We start from the raw sequence: 20,103 nt of genomic DNA on the forward strand, positions 1-20,103 counted from the left end.
GTTCTTAATGTTTATCAGTATTATGCCCTAAGGCTTAGGGCATAATAGTGATAAACATTAAGAACTCTTTTAAATTGCCTGAAAAAATGGCCAAAGTAAAATACACAGTTGAAAAGGTTGTAGTGCTGTAAACTGGTTGTCTTCAAATGGCTACTTTTGGAAATGCCTAAACCTACCCTTAGAAAAATGTGCAAAATACAATGTTTAGTTTTTTAGATTGTAATCAAATTTGAGAAGGTACCAGGTAAAGCTTCAGGCTATTGCCTCACCTTTTTTCCAGCTAAGATGCCCATGTTGCAATCATCTGCCAGCGTTAGATCACAAAAATGAATTCAGGCGAGAATAAAAACTTATTTCTGTGTGTTCCAACTCAGATTATTCAATCTTGTTAGCTTTTGCAGTGATTTTGTCAGTTTGGGACGAAACGTCAGTATGTTTGCTACCTTTTAAAAAAAGACCAAAACCCGTCCATATTCTCCCTACAGTTCAAGAACAGCATTCTATTTACTTTGGGTATGTCTTGGATTGGGATCTGAGGCAAATTTTACAGGAACGTCAAGGGGTTAACGGTCATTAAAAATATCCCAGGGAACAAGTTAATATAAGTGAACAATATTTGTACAGTCGTTGGGTAAACTCACAGGTTATCAATGTTTTCATCATAGCCGAGGATCTTTGTCACCTCCCAGTTTCCAGATGTTAAATGTCGGATTTCATTTTCATCTGTTCTGAACTAAGCAAAACAAGATTGTGTTGCATTTGTTAACATCCAATAGCTGTATAATATGTTAGTCGGACAACATTTGTGCAAAACCAGTGGTTGACCTTATAAGCATAATCTATCGAGCTATCAATGATGGGATTCACTGGTTTGGCAAATTATAACCAAAAACCTGCACAATAGTTAAAGTATCCCAGATGGGTGGTTAGGTCGCAGCCCCACGGTGCGGAGGTTCAGTTCAGCTATTGTAGCCTCCTCGTGTGGAGTTTGCATGTTCTCCCCGTGCCTGCTTTATGCTTCTGTACCACCCCTATTGGTTTCCTGAACATTACATTTAGTTATCAGGGCTTGTACACCTCTTTCATAGCCAAATTTAAGAACTTTCTAAGCACTTTCAATTTTTCCAGTACCTTCAAGGGAAGAAATCCAGCGCAGATCAAAACAACGTTTTTTTTGTTGACATTGATGACTAAGATAAAGTCGCTATCTTCCTGCTATCACAGACATTGTGCTATTTTGAGCTGTTCCTATCTATGACCTACAATCTTTTTGTGTCAATGGCCTGCTATAAACTGACATGAATTCGGTCATTTGGGTATTGTAATAACTTCAATTGGGAGACTAAAATATAAAAGTACTGTACGTATGTTTAAAAAGCAGAAAAATAAGCCAAAATTGCATTCATTTTCATGATATTGATTGCGCAGAAGCAGAGAGCATTCAATCCTTCAATTTTAGAGACTGCTATTATTTTTTTGCTTTTTGCCTTATCTCATCTCATCAGCTGCACCGCTTATCCTCAGTAGGGTCGCGGGGGTGCTGGAGCCTATCCCAGCAATCATCGGGCAGTGGGCAGGGGACACCCTGAACTGGTTGCCAGACAATCGCAGGGCACACAGGGACAGACAACTCGCTCGCCCATTCACACCTAGGGACAATTTGGACCAATCCACCTGAATTGCATGTCTTTGGAATTTGGGAGGAAAACGGAGTGCCCGGAGGAAACCCACGCAAGCACGGGGAGAACATACAAACTCCGCACAGTAGGTCGGATAGCTGGATTTGAACCCACACAGGAGGTTCCCAAGTTTTTAAAACTGTGCCGCACACGCGCTAACCACTGCGCCGCCGTGCTGCCCGCTTTTTGCCTTATTTTAATTTATATTTTAGTTATTTTTCAATGCATTTTATCATTTATTTATCATTTATTTTTAGGAATGGAGAGTTAATATTTTTAATTTTGATTTTATTGTTTTGCATTTCTAGGGATTTTATGTTGTTCTTTGACTTTATATCTGTTCAGTGTGCAAATTGCTAAAATTGCTTTGAATTTTTATTCTTCTTGAGTGTATCTGTCAATATTTTAATTTATATTTCATGTGTTTTACAGGAATCTCCAGCAAAATTACTAGTTACTAAATAATTTAGTGCATAATGGTGTTTTATTATTATTATTATCGGTAGCCTAGATGGTAGGGTGCCCGCTCCGAGGCTTCAAGCCTCGGCCGAGTCATACCTAAGACTTACAACATTGGTACTCATTGCCTCCCTGCTTGGCGCTCGGCATTAAGGGTTGGAATTGGGGGGTTTGCTCACCTAATGACTAAAATAGCTGCATCGGCTCGCTACAGTTTAACTGTACGGGTCAGGTGTATCAACATTTTGTTCTGTATGCATTGTTACAAAGAATGACAATAAAAGTAAATTCTATTCAATTCTATTCTATTAGGGTGACAAGGCGGGTGAATGGGCTCCAGCACCCCCGCGACCCTACTTAAGATAAGCGGTGCAGATAATGGATGAATGGATGAATACTGGACTGTCTCAGAAAATTAGAATATTGTGATAAAGTTCTTTATTTTCTGTAATGCAATTAAAAAAACAAAAATGTCATACATTCTGGATTCATTACACATCAACTGAACTATTTCAAGCCTTTTATTATTTGAATATTGCTGATTTTGGCTTACAGCTGAAAAAAACTCAAAAATCCTATCTCAAAATATTAGAATACTTCCTCAGACCAAGTAAAAAAATAATTTTATAACAGCAAAACTAAATCAAACATTTGAAAATGTCCATTGATGCACTCAGTACTTGGTTGGCAATCCTTTTGCACGGATTACTGCATCAATCCGGCGTGGCATGGAGGCAATCAGCCTGTGGCATTGCTGAGGTGTTATTGATGCCCAGGATGCTTCGATAGCGGCCTTCAGCTCATTTGCATTTGTAGGTCTGGTGTCTTTCATCTTCTTCTTAACTATACCCCGCAAATTCTCGATGGGGTTCAGGTCAGGGGAATTAGCAGGCCAATCAAGGACAGTGATGCCATGGTCAGTGCACCAGTTACTGGTGGTTTTGACACTGTGGGCAGGTGCCAGATCATGCTGGAAAATGCAATCCTCATCTCCATAGAGCTTTTCAGCAGATGGAAGCATGTAGTGCTCTAAAATCTCTTGGTACACAGTTGCATTTACTCTGGACTTGATGAAACACAGTGGACCAACACCAGCAGCTGACATGGCTCCCCAAACCATTGCTGACTGTGGGAACTTCACACTGGATTTCAAGCAACTTGGATTTTGCTCCTCTCCCGCCTTTCTCCAGACTCTGGCGCCTTGACTTCCAAATGAAATGCAAAACTTGCTTTCGTCTGAAAAGAGGACTTTGGACCACTCTGCAACTGTCCAGTGCTTCTTCTCCATAGCCCAAGTCAGACGCTTCTTCCGTTGTCTTGAGTTCAGAAGTGGCTTGACCATGGGAATACGGCTATTGTAGCCCATTTCCCGGACACGTCTGTGAACTGTGGCTTTTGATACCTGGACTCCAGCTTCAGCCCACTGTCTTTGAAGCTCCCCCAAATTCTGGAAGCGGCTCTTCTTCACAATTTTGTTAAGGCTGCGGTCATCTCTCTTGGTTGTGCAGCGTTTCCGGTCACATTTTTCCCTTCCAACAGACTTTTTGTGGCTATGCTTTGTGAACAGCCTGCTCCTTGAGAAATTTATTTTTGTGTCTTACCCTCCTGATGGAGGGTATCAATGATGGTCCTCTGGACAGCAGTCAGATCAGCAGTCTTCCCCATACTTGTGATTTATTTTACTGAACCAAGCTGAGTGTTTTTAAGGCTCAGGAAACCCTCGCAAGGTGTTTCGAGTTAATTAGATGATTCAGATGATTAGTTGAATAGCCTACTTGTATACTTTTTCATGATATTCTAATATTTTGAGATAGGATTTTTGAGTTTTCTTAAGCTGTAAGCCAAATTCAGCAATATTAAAATAATAAAAGGCTTGAAATAGTTCAGTTGATGTGTAATGAATCCAGAATGTATGACATTTTTGTTTTTTTAATTGCATTACAGAAAATAAAGAACTTTATCACAATATTCTAATTTTCTGAGACAGTCCAGTATATCAAAAAACAAAACAAAAAACAAGTAGTCGCTGTTTGAAAACAAAGCCAAAAGAGCCTGGATTTCTAAATAGAGCTGTCCTCTTGCAACCAGTAGAAGGCTGTGATGCTTCACATTAAATTGCCATAATGACAGGCCAGGAGAGCAGGCGTTTTGGAATAATTTTCATACACTGTTTCATTTATTGCATGGTCTACAGAGTCAGACTGCCATGAAACATGACAATGGCGACAATTTCAACCATTTTCAAGACCTTCACCCAAAATTTAAGCATTTTCCTGACTTTGAAAACACAACATTGAAACTCAAGCACTTTCATGGCTTACATGTACCCGTACGGACCCTGTATTTTATTCCAAAATAAATTTTCTGTCGGAAACTAAATCATTTGAAATTTCAAAAGTTATTTTTGAAAAGCTGTTTGAGAATAAAGCTTACCTGTCTTTATCCAAACTTATACGAATATTTTGATAAATAGGAATTACAGATGAAAAATAACTTGCTGTTACTAGTACTTGAAGACTGACTTGACAAACAAAATAGCAACCAATGACAGATGTTCGGCAATGAGTTATAGTAGATTACATTGTCATAAAATGAGATATGAACCTAAAGTGACCCACTTGCTATTTTTTTAAATGCCATTTGGAAAAAAGCTTCACCTGAGTGTTAAACATAGCGATGTGATGAAACTCTCCTCTCCCCCCTTGCTTAACTGGAACGGTCAAGAAGAATCGTTTGCCATCTTTAGAGAACACAGGTTCTTGGTTCTGCAGAAAAAAAAAACATGTTTTGTACCATCAATGGAAAATATAAGGTTCCTATTTTAGGTATTCAACACAAAAGCAAATTAATCACTGTTTTTTCATGACTGTAAATGGGGACTGGAAAGTGCAAAACTGCACTGCTTAGGCTAGGAAATGGCACAAGAAAACTGATATTACCATAAATTCCGGACTATAAGCCGCTACTTTTTTCCCAAACTTTCAACCCTGCGGCTTATTCAGTGATGCGGCCAATTTATGTAATTTTTCTTACAGCCGCCAGCGGCGCTCGAGTTCAAGGCACATGACGCAGATTACAAGCTAAACGCAATCGAGCAGTCCGATAAAGAAGGAAACAGAGCTACTGCACGCAAACTTTACCTTGCGAGCGTGTTTTTGAATAAGGGAGCGTGGGACGAAGTCCATATGACAAAGTCTCTTTCCCATACTAAAGGAGGACAACTTTGATTACGTCAGTTATAGGGCAGAAGATGAGAATAGTTTACCGTGATTTCTACATGAACGGTATGTTTCTTTTAACAGCCCCATTAACTGTGTTGCGAGCGTGTTGTTAGTAGCGTTTTGCTACCCTTCACAGACACGGTTTGGGATGAAAGTTATATTATTATTAAAGCTTTGAAAACTCTCTCGGTGTACCGTCTTTCTTTGTAAATATGTGTAACCATGTATAATATGTATTTGCAACTGTATATTTTTGTAATGTATTTATTTGTATTTATTTTGGACACTTATTCTGATAAGTCTTGCACTGACCAATTAAAAAAAGAGGGGGCGTAACAGACGCGGGGAATGACGGCAGAAAATAGTGGATATATAGTTTTCCCACCTTTACCTTTGGAAATATACACTTTTTTTTTCCTTGGATTACATTTAACGGGACCTGGACTCTGCAGGTCTGCATTAAATTGTAAGTACCGGTATAATTTTCCGAATTTATGCCGCCTGTGGTTTTTGAACTGTGTACATTATGCTCAGTGTGGTTCTGAATTTGTTTACCATCTATGAGGGTTCTGAATTTGTATGAAGTTACAATTATGGAGTTTGATTTTTGCAATCGGGAGAGGGAATAAGAGCTTGCTCTGTCCACTCCACGCATCGGCCTGGTATTGCAGTACCTCCGGAAACGGTGCATTCGCACTGATCGCTGCTTGGCTCTGTGGCTAGGACCTTGACTCAGCCTCTTGGCTGAGAGCAAGTGTCTCGGCCCCTTGGCTTTGTAGCGTATTATGACTTGACCGATAACGGATAATGGATAATTGATAAAGAATATAGAACAATAAACCTAACAAAATCCCTCCCCCCCGCTTCAATGAAGGACATTTGATTTTTGCAATCGGGAGATGGAATAAGAGCTTGCTCTGTCCACTCCACGCATCGACACGGTATTGCAGTACCTCTGGGAACGGTGCATTCGTACTGATCGCTGCTTGGCTCTGTGGCTTGGACCTTGACTCAGCCTCTTGGCTGAGAGCAAGTGTCTCGGCCCCTTGGCTTTGTAGCATAATATGATTTGACCGATAATGGATTATTGATAAAGAATATATAACAATAAACCTTACAAAATCCCCCCCCAAAATTGCGGGACTCAAAGTAGGTTTTGGGTTAATTTTGTGATTTTGTCACATGTTTTGATGTGGGCGCATGCGGCTTATATACAGGTGCGGCTTGTGTAAGTACAAAAGCGGTTATCCTCTTAAAATGTGGTGGGTGCGGCTTATAATCAGGTGCGCTCCATAGTCCGGAATTTATATATTATGCCAAATTAGCATATTAAAGGACTATCGCTAACTTACAGTTGACAGTCTAAGACAGCGCTATCACAGTCAATATACCTGTGGGTCTTGGTGAGGTTGGGCCACAAAAAAAGTTCTATTATTCTCAAATATTGTTTTTTAAAATCTACACAAAAAAAGATATTAAAAAAATAAACATTCAGAATCAAAAACAGTTTATATAAAATGGATCCATAATCCCCTAGAGTTGCACTTAAAGGGACAGCGTGTATTATTCATTGCCTCCATGTGGTAAAAATGTAATTCATTGAAAACAACAAAGTGGTGGGTCATTTTGACCTAAGGACAACAGGAGGGTTGAATACATGAAATTCTTTATTAATGTGGACTTTTTTTTGAATATTCGTAGGTTGACAAATTTCAGTTTATTTGACATAACATAAGGCAGGGGTCACCAACCTTTTTGAAACTGAGAGCTACTTCACGGTTACTGAATCATACGAAGGGCTACCAGTTTGATACGCTCTTCTGAAATAACAAATTTGCTCAGTTTGCCTTTAGTTATACATTATTTATAATGATTAGTAATACTCACCTATGTAAAGACACTGATCATGTTAATGATTTCTAACAATGATTATCAAAAATGACAACAAGGTGGGAAACAGATATCAATATTCAACACTTTATCTCTATTAATCACAGTATTTGTTACATTTTCAGATGATCACTTACATCACTACATTTTAGCAAAAAATATCCCATTTGCACAAGCCACTGACATGCCCTGTTAACAAATCATGAACTATGTTGCAACATGTTTCAAAAAGTTAACAATTATGTAATGTTAAACAAAATCAACTTACATATTTTTAAATATGTAATACATTTTTTATTTCACATTTTGAACTAATGGCCAAGTCTGTGTTATGTTTAACAAAATTATAACTTTTAAATGTCATGAACACACTTTTAAATTGAACACAATTCTTCAATATTTTAATTCAACTTTGCCATGGCACTACCATGTTGTCACTGACTACATCTGGTATCCGTCCTTGGTTAGTGGGAAGACTGGCATTGCATGCTGTTCACCAGTGTGTTGTAATCTGGTGTGTAACTTGACACTGCAACTGTGAGTGAGTCTCTCAGATGTGCATCAGTGAGGCGTGTTCTGTGTTTGTTTTTGATGAAGTTCATGTCAGAAAATGCTGATTCACAGAGATAGGTTGAGCCAAACAGGCTGGCAACCTTCATGGCTGCTGTGCATACTCCACTGTACTTCTCTGTGTCAACAAGGCGCCAAAAGTTTGGTGCAGCCTGGTAGGCTTTGAGATGGAGATCATTTTGCAATGTTATAATTTCAATCTCCACCTGTCCAGCATCCAAGTTGAACGTTGCACTTAACTGCTCAGCAAAGCATGTTGTGTCCCCATTCATGAAAGGGTTGGAAATGAAGAACACACATGGTTCAAGCTGATGAAGGTCACAAAACCTATTCTCAAACTCTTGCCCAAGTCTGTTTATTACTTCAATGTACTTTTCTGCCACTTTTTCAAATGTCTCAGATGCAGAAGCATTGTCTTTCAGCACTGACTGCACAGAGGGAAAGTGCAGAACTTTTTTTCTCTGTAAATCTGCAGAGAATGCATTCATTTTGGCTTTAAATGCATTTAAAGCACTTATCATATCGACAACAGTCTTACCTTTGCCTTGCAGCTGGCAGTTCAGGAGGTTTAATTTCCCAGTAATGTCCACCAAAAATGCAAGGTCAAGTGTCCACTCTGTGTCCTCTAGCAGTGAGACATCTTCGCCTTTGGACTGCATGAACTCTTTGATTTCACGCAAAAGAGACAAAAAACGATGCAAAACTCGTCCTCTGCTGAGCCATCTGATTTCTGTGTGTAGCAGTAGGTCCCCATATTCTGCTGACATCTCCTCTAATAGTACCTTGAAAATCCTGTGCTGCTTTGCTTTGGAGCGGATGTTGTTTATGATTTTCACAACGGGAGTCATCACGTGCCCAAAGCCGATCACTTTCGCACACAACGCCTGCTGGTGAATGATGCAATGGTAATGCAGAAATTTGGGGAAGTCTGGGTCACGTTTACAGTGAGCGATGAAACCTGTCTGTCGGCCGACCATAGCAGGAGCCCCGTCTGTTGTCACCGCTACCAGCTTTTCCAATGGCACCTTTTTCTGCACGAAAAACTCCTTCACCGTGTTATAAATGTCAACTCCTCTCGTAGTTGTCTTTAAGGGCAGTAGTGTCAGGAGTTCTTCTTTTGTGGAGAAATCATTAAACACCATCCGGATAAAAACCAATAACTGCGCTGTACTGCTGCTGTCCACGGACTCATCGCACTGGAGGCTAAACCACTTGCACTTCGCCAGATCCTGCTCCAACTGATCGACCAAGTTACTGGACATAGCTGATACTCGTCTTGCCATCGTAGATGCCCCCAGTTGGACGTCGGAAAGAGTGGAGATTAGGTCGCTTCCATTTTTCTCGTCTTTAAATACAGTGTTAGCAATTAATAACATCGCTTCTTTGACAACTTCTCCATCTGTAAATGCCTTTTTTTTCTTGATCAGAAAATGTGTAGCTCTAAACGAGGCTTCGGTTGCTTTTTGTGAGTTTTTGGCCGGCCTCGTAAAAAAAGACTGTTGCTTACCCAGAGCGGTCTTTAGCTCACGGGCTTTTTCTGCCCGTAGGGCGCTTGCAGGTGGATATTTATCATGGTAGCTTTTGTGACACGTATTGAAATGTCTCTCCACATTGTGCCGTTTTGCTGTCGCCACGGTCGTCCCGCAAATCAGACACACGCAGGTTTCTTTTACAGTCGTAAAAAAGAACTCCTCTTCCCATTCACTGTGAAAGAGATACGTTTTCTTTCTTTTTTCTGCCATGTTTTTGGGGTACGAAAGTGCATACAGCGCCCGCTAGCTTACTCTCCACATCCCACAAGCTCTACTTTACTGCCCATAGGTAAATATTGTGCGCGTTAACCTTAAAGTATTTTTAAGATAGTATTTTTTAAATCTATATACATACAAGTGTGATTAAAAAAATAATAGCAACAGAACAAAATTAATTTTTAGACGCAGCTCTCTATGAGATGTGCTATTTTTGGAACAGGCCCGCGGGCGACTCATGTGGTCCTTGCGGGCGACCGGGTGCCCGCGGGCACCGTGTTGGTGACACCTGACATAAGGCATGTTATGTCAAATAAACATCTTGCTTCTAAGGGTGGACGAAAAGTCAAAAACGTTAGAAAAGGCTGCGGGCATTAAAATGAAAAGAAAAACTGTTCCTTTTTGGTCATGTGGATTCTACAGAATCTCTGTAGATTGTATTATTCCTTGTGCGTTTTAACGCTCGTTTTAGGTTGCCTGACATAATACAGCAATCTCTAGTGGTCAATTAATACTTACCTTCCTTCTAACTTTGATTTTAAGACAAGAAGCTAAAACTATCACCCTGAGGGCTGCATTTGGTCTCTGGGTCGCTCGTTCGACACCACGGTTCACTTCTCGCGGTTTCGTGACTTCCCTAGGGGTTTTCATCATGCATTGTGTTCTGCATTCTCATTGGCTAAATCAGGGGTTGGGAACCTATAGCTCGCGAGCCAGATATGGTTCTTTTCATGAGTACATATGGCTCTGAGATAAAATTATAATCACACAAATCTCTATAGCGTTCCAATTCTGTAACTGTAACTATTTGACCAAGCGCTCGGTCCAGTATGATGAAAGCCCACAGAACAAACTGTAAACACATAGTTAGACCAGCCAAGCACACTGAGCATTTTTATTGGGTGAGCAGTAGAGGTGGGGGGAGCTATGCACACAGTGCACTTCTCTATGCCCAGCGCCGTCTGCAAAGATGGTAAATATGTCAGTATCGTTGTTTGCAGTATTTTTATGTTTTACAAAAACACTCTGCTTGCACCTGTTTTTTAAACCGTTGTTTTTAAAAATAAGTAAGGGCAAAATGAGCCTCAACAATCTTTTGTAATTACAGGAGGGAGACAAGTTTGAAGTGGTATATTTCTGATAATGGACACAGGCATTGGAATTATTCCTTTTTCATGAATTATAAAAAAATCATCTGACATCTTAAAATAAAATAAAAATGTGCTGTCAAAATGAACTTCAACGATCTGAGGTTCCGTATTTTCATGACCATAGGGCGCACTCTGTTAAAAGGAGCAGTCCCCCAGGCTGGTTGTATTTCTGTATTTGAGACATACACAGGGTGTACCGCCCAATAGGGCACGGGTGCCCTCTGTTACAGCCGCCTTACAACACAGAAAGGCATACAAGTGTGCGTTTTTAAAATACAACAGTAACAAAACTGAGTTTGGTTGTGGTTTATTTAAGTATTGATCACAAAGTAAAACACATGAATAAAGTTTGTTTTTCAGCTTTCTACACTTGCGAACAATGTTCCCTCTGATTTTCCACGGGTCTGAGCGTTCACACAAAGTCGGTGAGCAACGCTTGAAACAACAGTGAGCAACCATAATCCCAAGTGTGGCAAGTTTCCGGCAATGCAAAATAATTTTTCTCTTTTGAATGAATTGACTCATGTACTATTGCAAAGGTTGTACGGCCTACAAACGTCGTTTGTTCTTACAATTCTTTCACAAGATATACATTTCTTTTTATTTCCTGACATATTTTGTCGCATAATATTAACATTTTTGGGGGCTTATTTAGTCGGTTGTAAGATACAGAACTGTACTTAATCGCATTTTTAGTGGAAGTACAATGCTGGCAACAAGATTCACTTGATATAAATGGAAACTATTTGAATGAAAAACAAACTTTTTCTTCTTTCTTCCGTGTTTTTTTCTACTTTTTTTTAATTCCTTTAAAAAAAATCTCATTGTGTTTATTTTCTCCGAGCTGTTACTTTTTTCTTTTTGTTCTCTATTTACTTTTTTCCTACATTTCTTTCTTTACTTTTTTCTGGCTTTTTTCTAAATTTTTCCTTATTTTTTCTCTTCCTTTTGTTTCTTTTTTTCTCAGCTTTTCACTTATTTTTCATTTTGGTATTTTTGTCTTCTTTGTTCTATTCCCCCATTCCTTTAAGTAATTTTATGCACAATTTTACATAATATTTGGTCATGTTGGGATTGAAGAAGCAAAAACAACTTGAAGAGCTGTTTAGGACCCGAAAGAGCCGGTTCCCTTTAGTGAGCCGAGCCGAAGAAGCCGGTTCTCAACAAACTCTACTGACTTTACTTTTCAACTTCGTTCGACATTGACTTCAAAATACCGCATTTAGGACAAAACGTCAGGGGAACCCGTGTATTTTTAACTTCACGCACTGTAACTGACTTAAGTCGCTTCTTAATTAGTAATTTTGAGCCCTCATTTTTGTGCGCTGGCTAGATTTTCTTGTGCTCTGAGAATATGAGAGCAGTGCGCAATTGCGCACGCGCGCAGCTTAGAGGGAACACTGCTTGCTAACCATCGAGTAATAAATCTTTAATACTCTCGCGGTTCTTCCGCGTAGCGTAGCAATCAAAACGGACGAAAACACAGAAAGCGATTAATAGAGGGCCACTTGTCACGTTCATACAGGAGTCAAGTCAAGTCAAGTCATTTTTATTTGTATAGTCCTTAATCACAAAGAGTCTCAAAGGGCATTACAGTAATCGAGACGGGAGGAAACAAACGCGTGAATTATAATCTCCGCATCCGACTGAGACAGTATAGGACGAATTTTAGCAATGTTACGAAGATGGAAGAAAGCGGTTCTAGTAATTTTCTTCACATGTGTTTTAAAGGACAGATCGGGGTCGAATGTGACACCTAAATTTTTAAGTGAGTCACTCTGTGTGATGTGACATTTGTCAATGTTCACAGCAGTTTTAGAGAATAAGTTGCGGCATTTAGATGGACCAATAATTAACATATCGGTCTTTTCTGAGTTAAGACGCAAGAAATTGAGTGACATCCACTCTTTTATCTCAGTAAGGCAGGCCTCAAAATTTGCACAGTTTAGTGTGGCAGATTCCTCCATCGGGAGATACAGGAGACACGTAGAAGTCACAGGAAACTTACAAGTCGCATTTAGTTGAATATATGAACAATCTCACAAAAACATTGCCTTTCATCCAAAAATTAGACTTGAGCATTAAGCTGTGAAGAGTGAACCTAGCCTTATAAACACACCCAGACCACACCCTTTAGCGCTGATTCCCAAAGTTACCACGCAGCCTAACGGTGTCTTTAGCTACGTCCTTCGCTTTACATCACACACAGGGCAAACACACGAAAAGGCGCGTTGCACAATTTGCAGAAAACTGAGACTTCTATGTGAGCCTTATGGTCGGCCAAATTTGGCTTATGATTTGTCATTATGGCTTTTGGGATCAAAAAGGTCCCGACCCCTGGGCTAAACAGTTGCCCTGTACCTTTTCTACTGTCTCCGCCTGCACAACAATAACATGTACATTAAACAGTTTGACGAACCTACATATTTATGTGTAAATCTTTTGAAATTTTAACCCTTCTCTTAAAGCCATTATGTCAACAAAAAGTTCTGGACCGACAAAAGTACTGGAGGTCAGGGCAGAAAGGGAGTGAAATAGGCTTTCAATCGCCAACAAATTTAGACTTCACGACCCGCTTATGTTGCTCTGGAGCTGCATGTGGCTCTAGTGGCTCCCTTGTGCTTTTTAAAAAAATGTTTGATAATGGAAAAATGCATGGTTTCTTAAAAAAGACCAAACAGGACACTGTCTTGACATTTTTTCATGATTATAAATGGGTACAGTATCTATGAGGCTTATGTAAGGCTTGGGTACAGTGGGTACAGTATCTATTTTTGTACCATGGCTCTTTGAACACTTGGAGGGCAGACCATACGGTAAATGCAGTTTTTCATAATGTCGCGTAATAGCTAGAAAGTATCATGTCAAATAAATTGGATTGTGTCCTTAATCAAGACAGTTGTGCAATAAAGAAGCAGGATTATTTTTGTAATTTTAGATAGACAGTACTGAAATTATTTTAAGAAACAGAAGAACAAACAAACAAACAAAAAGAAAATATTTTTAAGTACAGTACTTTTATTCGTTAAACAAATACTTTGTTTTTTGGTTTCATCGAATAATAAACAGGGTCTGTACACTTTTTTCATGGCCAAATTGACGAACTTTCAAAGCCAATTTTCCAACTTCTCCAGTACCCAACATCTTGGTCTCTTCACCTGTGTTTGTGGACACGGCCCATAGGGGGCGATGACGCTTTACAGGACAACGCCATACAAACATACAAATGCCTGGTCCATCAAGTCAGAATCCATGGCAACAATTTCAAGAAATTACAAGAACTACACCAAAAATTCAAGCACTTTTCAAATGTTGAGAGTACAACATTAGAATTCAATGGTTTTAAAGGATTTCAAAACAAATGTGAACTTCGGTGCGGAAATACACGCTGCACCAAAATGGAGCGCCGAAGTACAGCCTCGGGTTTACTTGAGGTTCGGTCTCTCAATCAAGTGTGAACTTCGGCGCCGAAGTATGCGAGGCACCAGAGGGCAGCGTCGAGTGTGTTAGTTAAGTAAAAAGTACTGTTACCTTCAGAATAATATTACTCAAGAAGAAGTAAAAAGTAGTCTTCCATGTAATTACTTGAGTAAAAGAAAGTGCATGCTGTGCAGCTTCTCCAAAAAGGAAAAACAAAAAAAAGAAGAAAAAACGACTTAATGATTTACATTATATGCCTGAATTTCGGGCTGGGTTCAGGCCCCTGCTTAAGATCTTACCTCTAATTTCAATCAATGGTGCGCGAAATCTATTTTCTTTTGCAAATCCAGGGGGGGGGGCTATGCTGTTAATTTTTTGTAATATTGAATGTCAACATACAAATACCAACATTTCCAGCAGTCCAGACAAGTTTGTAAAAATCTGTGACTTTTTTGTCAAGGTTACGACCAAAAAAAGTGCTTTCATTTGGAAAAAAATATGAATAAGAATCAGAGGAAAGACAAAAAGTCTAAAATTAATAAATCATCATGCAAGGGACGTTATAATTTACCTGTTTGGAAAGCCAGAGCTCAGAATGTTCTTCATGCCTCTGAAAAAGAAAATAAAAGGTCAGTATGTTTTTCTTTTTAGAGCAGGAATAACCCCAAAACAAATTATTTGACAACAAATTAGTTGAACATCGTTTATTTGATGATACCTTTGACAAAATCAAGAACACTAAAGCAGGGGTCATTTGCAGCGTGTCGACAATTTGAGGCCCCCCGCTTTAATATGAAAGTGTGCTAAAAGCTTGGAATTAGAAACAATTGACTTGCGAATGCTGCCACAGGGTTTGTACACCTTTTCAGAAGTGTTTTTTTTAGGGATTCTTGCTTGGTTTTGAAAGATACTTCGTAGAAACAACCTGAAAGTTTGATTTGAATTGGCTAAAAGTTCACTGTAGCTTGCCTTAGAAATGAATGACTAAATAAATCAGTGCATAATGTTTTATTTTTATTGATAATATATATCACAAAAAAAAAAAAAATCTGAGGAGCCATTCGGAAGCCGGCTCTTCTCACTGAGCGGAGCTGAAAAAGCCGGTTCTCAAAATAGAGCTGGAATTCCTATGACAATTCTAATGCACCCAACCTCTGGTATACGACCATTTGGGAGCAGTGATGCTTCACATGACAACACGATATCGTGCAGCAGGCGTGTCGCGCCGTTTTCAAGCAGATTTGTTTCTTTTTCTTCATTTAGTACGTGGTCTATCGAGTCAGACTGCCAGGAAACATTCCAATGGCAACACTTTCAAGCATTTTCAAGCACTTCACCAAAGTTCAAGCATTTCCCTGACTTTGAAAACACAATATTAAAATTCAAGTCAAGTCATGTATATTTGTATAACCCTTAATCATAAAGAGTCTCAAAGGGTTGCACAGATCAAAGACTATTGCAAACTATTATCACAGACTATTATGACACCATTTCAAAGATTTCAAGCACCTGTACGATCTAAATTGGTCAAAATTTACTTGTAAATAGTTTTTTTTTGCATTTTACAATTGATAACATTCTTATTTAATGTTTGGCATTTTCAGGGATTTTGTGTTGTTCTTTGGCTTTAAATCGGTTCAGTGTATGAAAGCTAAAATAGTTTTCTATTTTACAATTTTCTTTGTAGATCTGTTTGTATTAAATTTATATCTTATCAGGTTTTTTTACAGGGGTCCCCTGCAAAACATATGAAATTCTAATTTGGTTCAAATATTTTTTAAATTATTACTATTATTATTATTATTATTATTATATATCATACAAAAAAAAATCTGAGGAGCTGTTTAGGAGGCAAAATAGTCTTTTCAGTGACCCGGGCCAAAAGCTCCGGTTTTCTATATGGGGCTGTCCTATTAGGTGGTACCAGTAGGGGACCGTAAAGCTTCACATGATGACGCCATAATGACAAGCCACCAGAGCAGGTATCTTAATGTTATTTTCACTAATTTTTCGTAATTTGTTGCGTAGATTATAAAGTCAGACTGCCAAGAAACATGGTAATGGCAACGATTTCAAGCCTTTTCAAGCACATCACACAAAACATTACAATTTAAGAATTTTTAAGGATTTCAAGCACGAACCCTGTGAATAAAATATGATAAGATCAACCAAACATTGATCCTGTGAGATGCACATACCGTGACACAGGCCCCAGTAGTGGTGTCACACACAGCCAGAATGGAAATGTTCTGAGACCGGTTCAACCATCTAACCGATGTGTGGGTCTTACTGATCCATTTCACCATGGTCACATAATGATCCCTAGGGGAAGAGAGATTATTATAATGACTTCATTTATGCAAATGAATGACCCCAATGGACATGATTTGGATGAAGAAAATGATTAGATAATGTCTCATTAAGCAAATCGTTCACACTTATTTTGTCATTTTATTAGGAGGGAAGGAAAGCTATTCACACCGTAGCTTGAGACTGTCTGGTGGCATAAGCTCCAGAGTGTGGGTTGGCCCGTACAGATTCACAACAAAAAGCTTCACAACTGGATTGGCTTGGCCTGCCTGCATGTGGGAGAAGTGAGAAAAAAAGGAAACAGTTTATTTAAAATCTAAGTAAAATAATTACAGTGAAAAAACCTTTAGTCATATTACCATATTTTTAGGCTTCAAACTAAGTTAATTTTTAAAAAAATATTTCTTCAGAGTCAAAAACATGTGAGACAAAATCGTGAAGTGGAACCAAACTATTTCAACATTTGACATAGTTGGTTGGTCGATTGGTTGGTTGGATCCCGTAACCACTAGCATTTATAGCCCCCGTGTTCTCTCTGCTCAGCTTACTGACTCCAGAAGCTCCCTGATGTCTTTTGAATGATCCAATGTCGACCTAAATGACTAACAATAACAGAGAGCACCTGTATGCCATTAAGTCTCTTTAAGTCTCTTTAAATGCACCTGCTCTGTGATGGGCTCAAAGTTTTTGACAGCATTATAAGGATCAAAGAACATACAGGCAGATCTGGGATAAAGTTGTGGAAAAGATCAAATCAGGAATGAGATAGAACAAGATTTTACCTACTTCTCAGACCACCGTGCAAGCAATAATATAAAAATGGAGAGAGCATTAAACCACTGCTATCCTACCAAAACTTTGCAGTCCCTCTAAACTTTCAGCCAAAGGAAGAAAAGAAACTAATCAGAGAAACATTCAAGAGGCCCATGATCACATCAGATGCCCTGCAGGCATACAAAGGTGGGGTAAGACAATCTATGCATAAGACAACTATTAGTCATACTCTGCATAAATCTGCCCTTTATGGAAGATTGGGAGGATGAAAGCCCTTTCGAAAATAATACCGTAAAAAAGCCTGTTTTGCATTTGCAATAAGCCACACGGGGAACACAAATAACATGAGGAACAAGCTGCGATGGTCAGATGGGACATAAATTGAACCTTTTGGGCTGAATGCAAAGTGTTACATTGGACGAAAGAGTAACACATCACCCTGAAAATATTATCTCCACTGTCAACCATTGTGGCGGCTGTATCATGCTCAATGGTTGCTTTTCCTTAGCAGGGACTGGAAAGATCGCTTGTGTTGGAAAGATGGATGTAGCTAAGTGATTGTAGCAGAGAATCTGTTGATAGTCTGCAGCAAAATGGGTCACAGGTTCACCTTCACATAGGACGACATCCCTAAACATGAAGCAATATGGACAGTGAAATGGTTTAAAACTAATTATAATTGCGTTAGAATGCCCAAACCGAACTCCACACCTCATTCCAATAGAGCATTTGTGAAAAGATCTAAAAAAGGCTGTGCACAAAACAATCACCACCCTTAAAACCCTAAGGAGCTGTTTTGCAAGGAAAACTGGGCAAATATTACTGTTTTTGAGATGTGTAAAACTCATTGAGGACATACCGGTACCCAAAAAGACTGATGGCTGTGTGGAGGTTGTACAAAGCATGAACTCAAAGGGTGGAAATATATTTTGCAACGCTTATTTACTGATGAAACTAGAACCCTTAAACAAGAATGCAGGAAATTGGAAAGAAAATGGCGCGCTACCAAGCTTGAGGTTTTCCATCAAACCTGGTGTGACAGCTTGTTAAAGTATAAAGCGGCCCTTGCCTCTGCAAAATCGGCCTACCTTTCGAAGGTGATTGCGTCTCAAAAGAACAACCCCAAAGCCCTTTTTGACACTGTAGCATCGCTTACAAGGCAACAGACTATCGCAGATAGTTCGACACACTCTGCTCAGGACTTAATGGTCTTCTTTACTAAGAAGATTCAATGCATACAGGAAGAAATTGCTAAAGAAATTATTAATACCACACATATTAAAAGACTGAAATTTACAGATGCACGACAGGGTGGCTGCCTTGGGAAAATGGCCGGTTTTAGTGAACTGTCACTTGATGATCTCAAACAGGTTGTAAATGCGGCCAAACCGACAACTTGCCAGTTCGACCCGCTCCCAGGTTCACTTATTAAAAGTCTTTTTGGCGTCCTTGGACCTTCAGTTCTAAATATTATAAACATATCACTCTCCTCAGGTGTAGTTCCAGCAGCTTTTAAGTCCGCCGTTATTAAACCCACACTGAAACGACCCAACCTTGATCCAGAAATATTAAGTAATTACAGACCTGTGTCAAACCTACCTTTCCTCTCTAAAGTACTCGAAAAAGTAGTGGCACAGCAGCTGAATGCTTTCATATCCGAGAATAACCTTTTTGAATCCATGCAATCAGGATTCAGGGCTAACCACTCTTCTGAGACAGTTCTGATCAAGGTAACAAATGATCTCCTAATGTCAATGGATTCTGGCGCTTCATCACTTTTGCTGCTGCTGGATCTTAGTGCTGCTTTTGACACAGTGCACCACAATATCCTACTAGAACGGTTTCAAAAATGGATTGGTCTCTCTCGTGGTTCAGATCCTACCTCTCAGATAGGACGCACTGTGTTAAATATGGTGAAATGACATCTGAGCCCTTTAATGTTACCTGCGGTGTTCCGCAGGGTTCAGTGCTTGGCCCCCTTCTTTTCAGCATTTACATGCTTCCATTAGGTGACATTATTCGCAAGTACAATATCAGCTTCCACTGCTACGCAGACGACACTCAACTCTATCTTCCGTTGGAGGAATCTTCCACACTAAACTGTGGAAATTTGGAGGCCTGCCTCACTGAGATAAAAGAGTGGATGTCACTCAATTTCTTGCGTCTTAACTCTGAAAAGACCGAAATGTTAGTCATTGGTCCATCTAAATGCCGTGACTTATTCTCAAAAACTGCTGTGAACATTGACAAATGTCACATCACACAGAGTGACTCAGTTAAAAATTTAGGTGTCATATTTGACCCTGATCTAACCTTTGAGATGCATGTAAAGAAAATTACTAGAACCGCTTTCTTCCATCTTTGTAACATTGCCAAAATCCGTTCAATACTGTCTCAGTCTGATGCGGAAACTATAATTCATGCATTTGTTACCTCCCGTCTCGATTACTGTAATGCACTACTCTCCGGTCTCCCGAAGTCCAGAATCAAGTCTCTTCAGCTAGTACAAAATGCCGCAGCGAGGCTTTTAACTAGGACAAAAAAGTACGATCACATAACACCGATTTTGGCTAACTTGCACTGGCTCCCAGTTAGCCAAAGATGTGACTTCAAGGTTCTCTTAGTATTGTACAAAATCATACATGGACTTGCTCCCTCTTATCTTTCAGATCTGATCTGCCCCTACGTCCCGGTCCGAAGCCTATGATCTGAGAGTGCCGGTCTTCTGGTGATCCCGAGAGCAAAGAAGTGTTCTGCTGGTTCGAGAGCGTTCTCCATTCGGGCACCGGTGCTGTGGAATGCTCTTCCCCCTGAGATCCGATCTGCAACCTCAGTGGAAATGTTTAAATCTAAACTTAAAACTCACTTCTACTCCATTGCA

The 20,103-nt window shown here is 39.5% G+C and overlaps 2 protein-coding genes and 2 pseudogenes across 3 annotated transcripts in view; 2 read left to right on the top strand and 2 right to left on the bottom strand.

The window, feature by feature from the left end:
• dpp10 (dipeptidyl-peptidase 10 (non-functional)) overlaps positions 1 to 20,103 on the bottom strand; it is a 149,008-nt gene that overhangs the window by 35,053 nt on the left and 93,852 nt on the right. Inside the window, exons 10-14 of the mRNA XM_088353056.1 lie at positions 16,620 to 16,717; positions 16,337 to 16,460; positions 14,710 to 14,748; positions 4,796 to 4,903; positions 642 to 733 (exon numbers count right to left, since the gene is read on the bottom strand). Of these exons, the coding sequence (XP_088209182.1) occupies positions 642 to 733; positions 4,796 to 4,903; positions 14,710 to 14,748; positions 16,337 to 16,460; positions 16,620 to 16,717 (461 nt within the window). The remainder of the gene's footprint in view (positions 1 to 641; positions 734 to 4,795; positions 4,904 to 14,709; positions 14,749 to 16,336; positions 16,461 to 16,619; positions 16,718 to 20,103) is intronic.
• Positions 5,916 to 6,055, top strand: LOC148353385 (U2 spliceosomal RNA; annotated as a pseudogene).
• On the top strand, positions 6,084 to 6,334 carry LOC148353386 (U2 spliceosomal RNA; annotated as a pseudogene).
• LOC148353387 (general transcription factor II-I repeat domain-containing protein 2A-like) lies at positions 7,105 to 9,848 on the bottom strand. Of its 2 annotated transcripts, none has more exons than XM_088353058.1 (2): positions 9,327 to 9,848; positions 7,105 to 9,164 (listed from the first exon to the last, which is right to left on the bottom strand). In XM_088353058.1, the coding sequence occupies exons 1-2, from the start codon at positions 9,559 to 9,561 to the stop codon at positions 7,714 to 7,716; spliced, it is 1,686 nt and encodes a 561-aa protein (XP_088209184.1). In that variant the 5' UTR covers positions 9,562 to 9,848; the 3' UTR covers positions 7,105 to 7,713. The 2 variants fall into 2 exon arrangements, with proteins under 2 accessions (XP_088209184.1, XP_088209183.1); XM_088353057.1 differs by having other exon boundaries at positions 7,105 to 8,288; positions 8,358 to 9,848.

Source organism: Urocampus carinirostris, chromosome 14 (genome assembly GCF_059441175.1).
Source record: "Urocampus carinirostris isolate Australia breed hairy pipefish chromosome 14, RoL_Ucar_1.0, whole genome shotgun sequence".
In the NCBI taxonomy this organism is placed as follows: Eukaryota; Metazoa; Chordata; class Actinopteri; order Syngnathiformes; family Syngnathidae; genus Urocampus; species Urocampus carinirostris.